The sequence below is a fragment of the Aethalodelphis obliquidens genome, unplaced genomic scaffold (assembly GCF_003676395.1).
Source record: "Aethalodelphis obliquidens isolate GAN/ISIS:26980383/991018 unplaced genomic scaffold, ASM367639v1 scaffold5, whole genome shotgun sequence".
NCBI lineage: Eukaryota > Metazoa > Chordata > Mammalia > Artiodactyla > Delphinidae > Aethalodelphis > Aethalodelphis obliquidens.
Window position 1 is genome coordinate 73599364 of NW_020837949.1, and position 12173 is coordinate 73611536.

The 12173-nt window shown below is 40.9% G+C and overlaps 1 protein-coding gene across 1 annotated transcript in view; it reads left to right on the forward strand.

The window, feature by feature from the left end:
• DNAH11 (dynein axonemal heavy chain 11) overlaps positions 1 to 12173 on the forward strand; it is a 320226-nt gene that overhangs the window by 198406 nt on the left and 109647 nt on the right. The window contains 2 exon segments of the mRNA XM_027102655.1: positions 1575 to 1736; positions 10514 to 10747. Of these exon segments, the coding sequence (XP_026958456.1) occupies positions 1575 to 1736; positions 10514 to 10747 (396 nt within the window).

A 12173-nucleotide genomic window follows, 5' to 3' on the forward strand; every position in this document is an offset into this window, starting at 1 on the left:
TTCAGATACTTTGTTTTCTAACACATTCTTCAGACCTGATAGTATGCCGGTAGTAAGTGTAGAAACAGAATAAGTGTAGAAGTGATGGAAATATTTAGGACCTCAAATAAATGATGCTTCCCCCCCCCCCTTTGCTACAATTATGTATAAATGAAGTCTCTAAAATTGTCATGAATGAGAGGTAAGTTGGGTGCAGAAAACCAACTTCTAGGACATTAAGGAGAAATACTCATGTATGGGGAGACAAGGCAGTTAGGAGAAACCTAAACACTGAGATGTAAGTGAAAATTCTGCCTTGTAACTGAGGCGTGTTAACTTAGCACATGCAATATTACAGCAGTTATTCAGTTTGTAACTAGACTCTTGAATATAAAAAAGAAATCGGTCAGCTTATGCATTATTGAAAATCATTTTAGATCTTAGGATTCATCTCTTGAGTCGTTGAAGAGCCATAGTATATAAAATTAATATGGTAAAAACACCTGTTAAACGAGAATATATGGTTTCACATATTTTTATGATTTTTATAACATGAATTTTAAAATGCTATGTGGAAAAAATATATCCCTTGAAAAGTGATTTTGTTAGTTGCCTTATCTCAAAGTGTGAGAGACTTCATTGAAAGAACTGCAGAGCTTTGTTTCACATCATCAAGTGCAAGCCGTGTCTAGAAAAAAGGAAACCAAGACTCATCCTCAGACCTTACCCCAGTTGGCATCCGTCTCCCCAGTGCCCTCAAGTCCACAGTGACTTGGGAAAGAAGACAGAGGACAAAAAGGGAGCTCCCTAAACACCTCTTTTGTGCTAGTACTTTACACAGGGCACCACATCTGACGAGCCCAGAAAGGATATTCAGACCCACTGAAGTCCTGACAACCTGCTTCCCTCACTGAGCTTCTGTGACACATGTCACAGCTGAACTCAGGCACTCCTGACAGAAAGCAGCCCTGTGTCACTAAAGAGTACGGAAACTTTCCAATTTAACTCTTAAGTCATTAAATACTTAAATAAAACTTTGAAAACTTACAAATTTCTCATCAGGATCATGTATAAACTGAAATTTTTACTCCTTTAAAAATGTTAAGTATGAACTCCAGTGAATGTATTTTATTTTAAGTGGAAACAAAGTAAACATTGAATGTGATAAAACTGTTTTCTTAAAAGTATCTTACACAGTTTTATGGAGACTGGCGAATTACAGAATAGGAGACAGCAGATGATAGTCTTGGTATTATTTTATCATAGAGATTTGGTTTTTATTTTTAATTGTCATAATGTAACTTGTGTGATAGAAAAGAATGAATTTCCCACTATGCTTGATGATCATCAAAAATGTTTAGAAGGAGAGGGACCAATTTTAAGGAAAGCACACAGCACTGTTTCTGTATGTTCTGTGGGGCAGGTTTGTACTTTGATTTGCAAGGAGGTTAATGTTGCTTTCCACTCTGTGGTGCTTTAGGCTAGTTTAATGTCACGGTTGGCTGCACTCCTTTCTTTCATTGTCCAGGGTCCCGGTGTAATTCTTTGCTCACTCATCACCCTCCTGGTTTTGCCCTGCCCCCGTGTCTCCACAGATCATTTTGTGTTTCTCTCCGGTTGGTCACACGCTGAGAAGTAGAGCTCGGAAGTTCCCAGCCCTGGTTAACTGCACGGCTGTTGACTGGTTCCATGCTTGGCCCCAGGAGGCTCTGGTCACAGTCAGCAGGAGGTTCATTGAGGAAACCAAGGGAATTGAGGTATGCGGTGTCAGCCTCTGAATCTCTCTCTCTCTCTCTCTCTCTCAAACACACACACTCTCACTGACCCAAGTCCTCAGTAAAACATTTCCAAAATACACCTCCTAGCAGAAAGCTGTCCTTGTTTGTTTAAGATGATAAGATCATCTTTGTGAGTTTACATTTTACTGAATATGATGGCTGATCTTTTTGTATCTGGTTGAGGTACATACACACACACAGACACAGATACACACAGACATACACAGAGACACATACACACTAACACACACACAGACACACATATACACTAACACACACACACTCAGACACACAAACAGCACGTGAGTTCTTACTCATCCACTGACTCACCAGAAGGCCAGGATATTCAGAACTTACTGAATATAAATCCTTTACATTCACAACTAAACAAAAAAGTAGGCACCCATAGCCATGCAATGCTTGTTCTTAACAAAGTAAGGCAATTCATTGTGATTTTTCTCATTATGGTATTGATAGGTGAAAAATCAGGCCCTATATATTTTGCAATCACTAAGTCAACTAATGTATATGCTGCTTTGTTTTATGGGTGTGTGTTTTATAGATTATGTTTGTCATTTGCTCATGTTGAAATTTCCACCTCCTATTGCCTTTTTAAAAAGTTGCATGAAACGAAAAAAAGAAACAACTTCAAGCATTCAGATTCAAAGTGAAAAAGGAACGTACCAATAGATGTGAAGGTGTCATTTAGACCTCCTGGAAATGAAGTTGTGCACCCATCAAGCACCTTTCTGATGGGAAAGTTTGGATGGATGGTGATTGTGAACATTTCCCAGGGAGGTTTGTCTTCTGATTCCTTGGAGTGATAAGTCGAAAGGTGCCTAGAATAAGTCAGGCAGGAAGAGTGATTCTCAGAGCCAAAAATAAAATCAGGGATATGTAAGGAGTGATGGCTCTTTCCAGCTGAAACTTTGCTGTGAACAGGGACAACCTGCTGTAGCCTCCTTTCCTCCCAAAGCCGTAACTGCTGCTTTTCCAAAGCAGTCCTTTCACATTTCGTTGAATATTATATCTTTTGGTGGCCAGAGGGTTAGAAATCTGGGCATATTTACTTTTTCAATTAATGATTTGTAATGCAGCTAGCTTTATTACGTATTTATATTTATATGTATATTTTATATACATAATATATACAGCTTTATCTTATATGGTTTATTGTATTTTCCAAGATGTCTATTAATCTAATTACTTACTGCTGGATTGCCAGGGAAGAACTGTTATGCAACATCTAAAAGATGTATATGATAGAGGTTTTATCATATTCAAATACCTCCTCTTGCTTTTCTCCACACACACACTTAAAACATTTCTATAAATTAATGAGAAAAATGAACTCTATTTCACTGTTTTCTTCATATCCAGAAAGTTCTTTCTCTTGCCTGTCTCTACACTCACCCCTAACATTGAATGAACTTACCTAGACCTTTAAAACAACATCATCATCAGGATTTGGGGGGGTAAAGAGTGAGTAATATTAATGTGTGGTTCTATTTTTTTAAGTGATATTCACTTTTTCCCCACTGGTTGGGGGACAATGCAAAGCTTTTCTTACATTTAGGGAAATATATGTAAATTTGTTCCCATGAACAGAGTAGTAGACTGTCACAGGAGTGATTGATTTCTGTCTGAAATGCTGTTCTCCACATTATGTGTCTTCCTCGAGTCAGAGGAACCCCATTTAGTGGAGACTAACGCTAGCATTACATAAAGTCTACCCGAAATATTTTTTACTTTAAAATCTGGAAAACCATTAAATATGACTAATGATGGTCAGTTACTAACACAAATTTCTTCAGCTATTGCTAGGTCCACTGCATTTCTGGAATTATGAAGGGAATTATTTTGTCTTCTAATAACTATAAGAAGCGTTCAGAATGCCGATTTACTAAGAGGAGGAGAGCCTGTATGTATCTTTTGGTAGCAAAATTCTGTTTCATCCAGATCATTTGATTAGGCTGGCTTGGTAAGGAAGAGAAAAGGACCAGCATGCTTTGTTTCTTAATGTTCATTTCTCAAATGGGAGGAAATCAGAGCCGGTGGTGTGGTTTAATTTAGTGTCTGGAACAGTGCTTTAAGCCCCTTGCCTTTGCTGCTCTGGTGCAGACTCTCTCCTGTCAGAGTAGGTGCCACTTAGAAAACAGCTCCTCCTGAAGGAGCTTTGATACGCCAGTGACCATTGACATCTACTGGATGAGGCAGGACTTGCATCATTTTAAGTCCAGAGGGCTCCTCGCAGGTCCTCAGCTCTATTTGGCGGTATCATGATGCCTCCTATAGGATGCTGGGTGCCAAATAGGAATTTAAAAAGCACTTTCCCATTTCTATGGAGCTGAATTATGCCTGGAAACAAATTAGTCAATTTCGTTCCAGTGCTGTGTGCTTATTTAACTTTCCCACCTTCCTAATTTGTTACTCAGGAGCAATAATTATAATTCAGAGCGCAACGTGTCCACCTTCTTCTCCAGATGCGTGGGGCCTTTTCAGTAGAGGTCAAAAACAGCTTTTACATTTTTTGAATGAGCACTAATTTGATCACTTTCTTAGTTTTAATTTCCACTATTAAGACTGAGAGTTGTCAGCATAATTTAGCACTTCTTAATTATTGGCCTCATTTGCTGAGTGTAAGGTACTTATACAAGGTGCCCCCCCCCCCCGCCTTTAGCCAGAGAAAGGATTCATTAAAGGCAAGCGGTTTTGTGTGTGTTGACATATAATTTTCAGGTAGTACACACTCGGCACCCAGGGGTGTGGACTGACTAAGTCTAAGTTAATGTTTGTGCTACTTTTCTGTTACCTGGTATTGAACTAAAATGACAGCTGACAGAATGACCAAAAATAGTTTGACACTGAAGTATCACCAGGTATTTATCTGAAGACTTTGTGTCAACATACACTCCTCTTAGGAGATTTGGAAATGGAGATGGAAAGACACAGTGTAAGGAGGGAGAGGATATCCTCCAGCCATCCGTGGGAATTGGGTTACAAATGATAATTGGGAGGAGATCTTGTTGAGAAGTATATGGGTCCCAGTTAGGAAAATCCAGGAAAAAAGGAAGGAGAAACAGGTGTTAAAAGATAAGAAATGGGACTACCCTGGTGGCGCACTGGTTAAGAATCCGCCTGCCAACCCAGGGGACACGGGTTCGATCCCTGGTCCGGGAAGATCCCACATGCCGCGGAGCAACTAAGCCCGTGTGCCACAACTACTGAGCCTGCGCTCTAGAGCCTGCGAGCCACAACTACTGAAGCCTACATGCCTAGAGCCCATGCTCCGCAACAAGAGAAGCCACTGCAATGAGAGGCCCACGCACCACAATGAAGAGTAGCCCCTGCTCGCCGCAACTAGAGAAAGCCTGCGCGCAGCAACGAAGACCCAATGCAGCCAAAAACAAATTAAAGTTTTTTAAAATTGAATAAGTCCTATTTAAAAAAAAAGATAAGTAATATTTTTGATTTTTCAAGTCAAAATGAATAATTGACCTACTTGAAAGCAGGGCTTGATGAAAAGAGAAATTATTGAATGGAGGTGAAAAGACGAGTTCTCTGAGGAGTGAGATTTGCTTCAGGAGTAGAAAAAAAAGGTCTGAGCAAGATGGAGAAGCCCATGCCCATCCTTTTCAGTCACGTGGTCCAACTGGCAAGTAAAAATTCTCTGTCCTTTTGCCGTGATACCTCAAGATAGTTACACAAGCTCAATATCATCGGCTCTATCAATAAAATGACTTTATTTCACATGCTGCCACCTCTTCCATCCAGAACTTGTTGAAGGTTTGGCAACATAAGAATGGCATATTCTCCTACCATGTTCCAAACCAATCATGGGAAAATGTCCACTCAAGGAGGAAAGTTATTGTACTGCTGTATTTCAAAGACTGATTTCATGACTGGTCTCTAGCTTCCTTTTAAAACCTTAGGCCAAGCATGAAGCATAGTTAACAGCACTTTGTTAGTGATAGGTACGTTAGCAGCAGCATTTCTGTTAATGGTTTTAAGCGCAGTTCTTGCTTTGAAATATAAGTGAGGGTTATTCAGTATGAATTTCAAAAGCGGAAAGATAACCTTGTACAATAGAAATTCTGTGCATTTGTGAAAAATATCCTCTTTCTGAGGAATACTGAAATCATTTTAAAAGATTAAGACAAAAACAAGTGCAACCAAATTTCTGTTGAATCTGCCTAAATCTCATACTGGCTTAAACCTATATTCAAACAGATGAGAGAAGGCCCAGGTGGTGGTTCATATATTCCCCATTCTTCAGCCCGCTTTCTCCTTTGCACATGCGCACTAACATACTGTTCGCCGTACATTTCTTGCTCTGTGCAAGTTACTTAAATTTAGGATAGAATTGCAAAAAGCAGTAGAATGCTGCTTTCCAGGGTTTTTGCAGTTATGAAAACTTTAGGAATCCCCTCTACCTGGAAAGTAGGGTCCAGTTTTTATAGCTGCGCAGGAACTTGGACATGCTGTGAAGCTGAGTTTAGCTAAATCAAATGGAGGCATCGCTACATCCTAGTTATAGCTTTGTGGCGTTCCTACAGTGCTGGCCTCCCCGGATCCATCTCCTGCCTTGTCTGCTTGCTCTGAGAGAGGAAGCTGGGCTCCATCTTTCCTCCCCATGCCCCTAGTCCTCAACTAGCATCTTTGTTTTAATGTTCTGTCAGTAAGCCATTGAAGGCTTCCTCTTTCGAGGATTGGAAACTCATCTGGAAGATTGCTAGCTTATGCTGGACTTAAACTTGCCTTTAACCCAGGCTCGGTCTCTAAAGTTTAAAGAGAAAAATAAAAAAACACGAACAAACTAACAATAAAATGCCGTCACCAAAGTAGCGAACAAAAACAAAAAACCAGCATGTAATTTAGAAAACTCTGCATTTAACACTTGTGGCTGCTCTGTCTGGTGGTAGTCTTCCTGGGACTACTGTTGGTACTATTACCATCACCAAGAGCAGGGTAACACCTGCCCTGCATTTGCATTATTTCCCCCCTCTCATCAGCAACCTTCTAAGCAGGGACCACTGGTTTCCATGTTGTACAGGTGAGAGGCTGGCAGCCATAAGCGCAAGATCCTTAAGCAGGTGAGGGGCCCATTCGGCACTTTCATGCCAGAGCTCATATTCTTAAATCCTGCTCTGGACTGTTGCAGAAATGTTTGCCTCTTCCGAAGGAGGAATAAAAGGAAAGGAAGACGAGAAACAGAGTAAAAAGGAGTGAGGAAAGTCTAACTGTTGATTTTGTGGGCAGTAGGAAGTATAGGGAATGCAATAACTTGCCCAATTTGACAGAACTGGAAATCTGACCCAGGTCCTAGGATTCAAACCCCGCATTCCTGGCTGCCTCCACAATTTTTTCCTGGGAGCCTATTAGCACTATGAGTAGTTTAGGAGAGGAGCTCAAATATAATACTGCCATTTTGTGCGTTATTAAATTTTTGTTATTTAATAAACCAAACTTACAACCACAGTATCTAAGAGATTCTCTACTTTGACCAGACCCAAAAGGAGCTAAAAAGTACAAATAGGATATATTGGGAGTCTGGGATTGTCATGTACACACTGCTATATTTAAAATAGATAACAAGGACCTACTGTAAAAAAAAAAAAAAAGAAAGAAAAAATGAAATTAAAAAAATAAAAATAGATTTGGAATTATTGAAAATTAACATAGGTATTAAATATGTACAGTTTTGTATATTATACTTCAGTAAAGCTGTGAAAAATTAGCATAGAAATAATTTCTGAGATAAATTACCAAGATGGACAGTAGGTGTATGACATTATACGTTACAAAATTATCCCAAGTTCAACTTGAAAGGGAGGGCTTCACTGGTGGTGCAGTGGTTGAGAGCCCGCCTTCCAGTGCAGGGGACGTGGGCACCAGCCCTGGTCTGGGAAGATCCCACATGCTGTGCAGCAGCTGGGCCCATGCACCACAGCTGCTGAGCCTGCGAGCCCCAACTACCGAGCCCACATGCCACAACTACTGAAGCCTACGTGCCTGGAGCCCGTGCTCCGCAACAAGAGAAGCCACCGCAATAAGAGGCCCGCGCACCACAACGGAGAGTAGCCCCCACTCGCCGCAAGTAGAGAAAGCCCACGAGCAGCAACGAAGACCCAACGCAGCCAAAAATAAATAAATTAAATAAATAAATTTATTAAAAAAGAAAAAAAACTTGAAAGGGAAACGATTTTCTTTTCTTTTTTTTTAATCTGCCTCCTTTCCCTTCCTTGAATACAATACTCTTGAAAGACTGAATTCAAAAGTACAGATATATAGTCATCTTTGCTGGTCTTGGGAAGGTGTAAAATCCTATGTAACACTTAAAGTGTTTGATTTCATTCTGGCCTCCAGGCGTTGGTTTTCATTCAAATTTTGCTGTCATTTTCAACCACGGGGACATGCTGGGCATTTGCTTGAAGAGTCAGGTGGCCAGGGTACTTGGTGTGGCAGCGATTGCCCCTGCTGGAGAGCCAGGACACCAAGTAGAAGAGGTTTGTTTGTGTTTCTGTGCTTACAGTGAGCCATCACAGAGAGGAGAAATTAAACACTTTTTCTTAATGTGAGGAAAAAACAGTTTCTTCTTTGCATTCGATTATGCATTGGCTTCAGCAGTGTTTTCCAAAGCATCTTAGTGGGGAAACCTTGGATTTATAACCATTGGATACTGGCACTTGGCTTATTTTTATTTTTGCTTTCACCATGATTGGCTGTAAATTGACTACAAATGGGATCAACCGGTTTTCATTAAGGGGCCAAATGTAGCAGGAATGAGGTTCTCCACTCCCAGCTCTAAAAGTGAAAATGCAGCATCGCATCCCCATTACTGTAGCCGCACCAGCACAGGCAGCCATCTCCTCCAGGGTCACCCCCCACCCCACACTGCCACCCCCCCAAAAGAAAACTGGAGATAAATGAATGGCAGAATAAATAATTTATGCTAATGAAATTACTGCAATTAGTAGTTCTACAATGACCCTTTTAAAAGCCACAGCTGTTAATGTCAGGAAGTGCTGTCACTACTGACCTTATCATAAGAGAAAGTGACAAATTGAGAATGCAGGGAAGACCAGTCATCAAAGAGGTCTGTTCTGGAACGATTAGAGTTTTCTGAAAAACAGTGTGAATTACAACCAGCTGCTCCCTGGCTCTGCAAGTCTCCCATGCTGTGCCATTTTGTTAAGTTCGATAACAATAGTTATTTTGCCCCATTGAGACAAGTTGTCTCTGGCCACTTCTAGCTCTACCGGAAACCACTTCTTCCATCGGGGATTTACAAATGAAACTGTTGTTAAAGAAAGCTTTTCAGGGCAGCCGAGGAGCCTCCTCATAGGATCATGGTTGGGCAGAGGCCAGGTTTTGTTTTGTTTTTCTTTTCTGCAAGGCGGTTGCACTTGGCTGGGGACATATTTATATTTTAGAAATATACGTGCTGGCTTTTGGTCTCATGAAAACAACACAGGACAGGCGTAAATTTCTGCCCATGTTTATACTGTAGTCAAGTTCTCTAAAAAATAAAATCCCTAAGGGGATATTTATATGGTGTTGCTTAACTTCCTTATAAATTTATATTCTGAATTCACTATTTGGTAATGTACATACGTCTCAGATCTAGTAGAAACAAAGAATTTTCAGGATTTGTATCATTCTGTATTTAACTTTTGCTTTAAAAACATTTTCGTTACTAGCGCAGTGGATTTTTAATATGCAGAACAGTCCGGTATGTACATATTTTAAACCCAGTCAAGCGTTTTCCGTGAGGTTGGAGAGCCAAGTGTTTAGAAATTGCTTTGGAGCCCGTTCTTCTCTGACAAGAATCGGCCTGTCTCTCCTCGCACCCCAGGTTGTGATATTAATGGCGCAGGTCTGAAACGTTTAACTGCATCACCAGCCACTTGTGTGCAATTTCCCCAAAGCTGTCTAAGCTTTATTGACAACACTTTGGTAAATTATGTGTGACTTTCCTAAGAGTTGGTGTAGCTCATTTAATTCATATTAATTGATTTTTAGGCTCCCGTTGATTAATTGAACCTGGTTCATCTCCTACAGAGTGCAATAAATAATCATTAAAATGTGGGAGATGTGACTCCACAAATTAAAAAGGGAACTACTTCAGAAGTCAGAGAGGACAAAATGGAAAGAATGTCTAGTGGGGGGTTCTCCAGTAAGTCTTCAAAGTAGAGTTGCTCAATTTTTTGTTTGTTTCAAATGAGAATACATATAATCATACTATTTTTCTCCCAGGAGCAGTGACTTTTATACCTTATCCTCCAGTTTGTTTCCACATGGGTTCTCATAAAACTGTGTATTTCTCAGTTTAACCTTTTTTTTTTTTCAGTGACTGTTGGTTTTCTTTGGCTGACGTTTAGCTTGAAAGCAACACCAAAAATACTACTCTGAGTACTGTGTCTCAGTTTCTCCATTTTCTCTTGCACACGCTTGATAAAAATCAAGTCGTGAAGAGCAGTGCTTGTGTTCCATCTTGGCTTTTGGTTTTGGTATGTGGAGCACATATAAATCCTTTGGCCTACTTGGCAAGAGGAGGTTACTAAGCTGGAAGGTTTCTTGTCATTTCTCCAATCCCGTGGACATCTCTGAAAGACTAAGTTTTCCTAGAAACTAAGCTGTTCTGGCTTTTAGAAAATAAATACTGCATAATTTCGCTGATTTTTCTTCTTTTATAAATTTGCATTTTTGTTTTCATTTGAGAGAATTTCATGTGAATTGCCATGTGTATGTTTCAGCCCCTGGATAAAGATTCCATTAGCCTCTTCATGGCACACGTTCACACCAGCGTAAACGAAATGAGTACCAGGTATTACCATAATGAGAGAAGACACAACTATACCACCCCAAAGAGTTTTCTGGAACAAATATCACTGTTTAAGAACCTGTTGAAGAAGAAACAAAACGAGATATCCCAGAAGAAAGAGCACTTGGTGAATGGCATCCGGAAGCTACAAACCACAGCCTCTCAGGTATGACCCGGGTATGTTACTACTGAGTGAAATCAACGCGCCTAAAATTAAAAAATACCTTTGCTTTTGAAGCAGCAGTTTAACCTACTTGTATAAGATGCGTCGTGCTAAAATTTACAGTTTAATGATATAGAGAACACACAGTTCCTGCTTTCCTAAGGCTGAAAAGGGATCAGCCAGTTACACCATCACAGCTGGTTTGGAGAGAGCCCTTCCGTTGTTGGCCTGACTCCGTGCCGGGCAGTGTCGAGATGTTGAACAGAACAGGCACAGCTGGTTCCCCCTCTCCTCTTCCACTGCTTTGATGCTCTGGGCTTATCATCAGGAACTTTGTTACAGGACAATGGAAATCAGATCCCTCTTGGTCTCAGATTCTCAACCCCCAGTGAAGGCAGCGCTTCCTGGCCGATGCTGTGATAAAGGGTGTTGAGATTGGGGTCCCTAAGTATAGCATCTTCTCTGGCCTTGGTGTCTGATCTGCTCCCTTCAGCCACTATCTCTCTTAGGTGAAAATATCCAGTGTTGCTTTCATCCTCAACCATAACGCCTCCACTACCTTGAAGGACGGCACCTCTAACCTCCTGGAGTCAATCAGGAGGGAATTTGCATAGGATGTTAATCATGTGTGGGTCTGCACACGTATTATCAGATTTTATGGTTAAAAATCAAACAAGTATAGGAAGTAGGTGTTCCTACTGAAATTTTACACGTGAGGCTTCAGGAGTTGAAGGCCACAGAGCCCATGAGTTTTGAGTTGGAGCCCAGATCTATGTAAAGCCCGTAGTTCCAAGCTGCCTCTCTGTGACTGGTAAAAGGAATTAGAATGAGAGAAGACAAAGACTTTGGAGATGGGCCAGCCAGGCCCTAGAGCTAGAGGAAAAAAACAATCCTCACTGGTGGTCACCTCAAGGCCAGAAACTCCCAGGGCCTTTTCAGAGTATTTGTCATCAGGTCGTACACCCATATGCTTTTCAAGAAATTGGGCCAGTTTTCCCCCCAAGAGTACTGGTGGCCCATCCATGCCTAGGCTGGAAATGAGACAGAACCTGGTTGGGGGAGTGTATGTTGGTGACTTTCACCCTGAAGGACTCTCTGGCCATGTCCTTCAAGTATGTCTGAAGGCCAAAGTATCACTTGCCTCTTTCCCCCTTCATTTCATACACCAGGAATGGCTCTTCGGTGAAACACTGTGATCTGTGCTGAGCAGTGAGTAGATGGACCACGACTGGGAAAGAGAAACTGGAGTGAGGAGGTTTACACGACAGTTTCCAAGACTGAGTGTTGCAAAGAATAGTTGCTGGAAAACCCCCAAAGAATATATTCCTATATGTGCATGTTTTCTTTCACTTTCAAAGAATGTCTTTCTTTGCTCTCTCTTTTTATAAATGTTTTATCTTACTCTTTTGCCTTCTTTCTCTTTCATTTG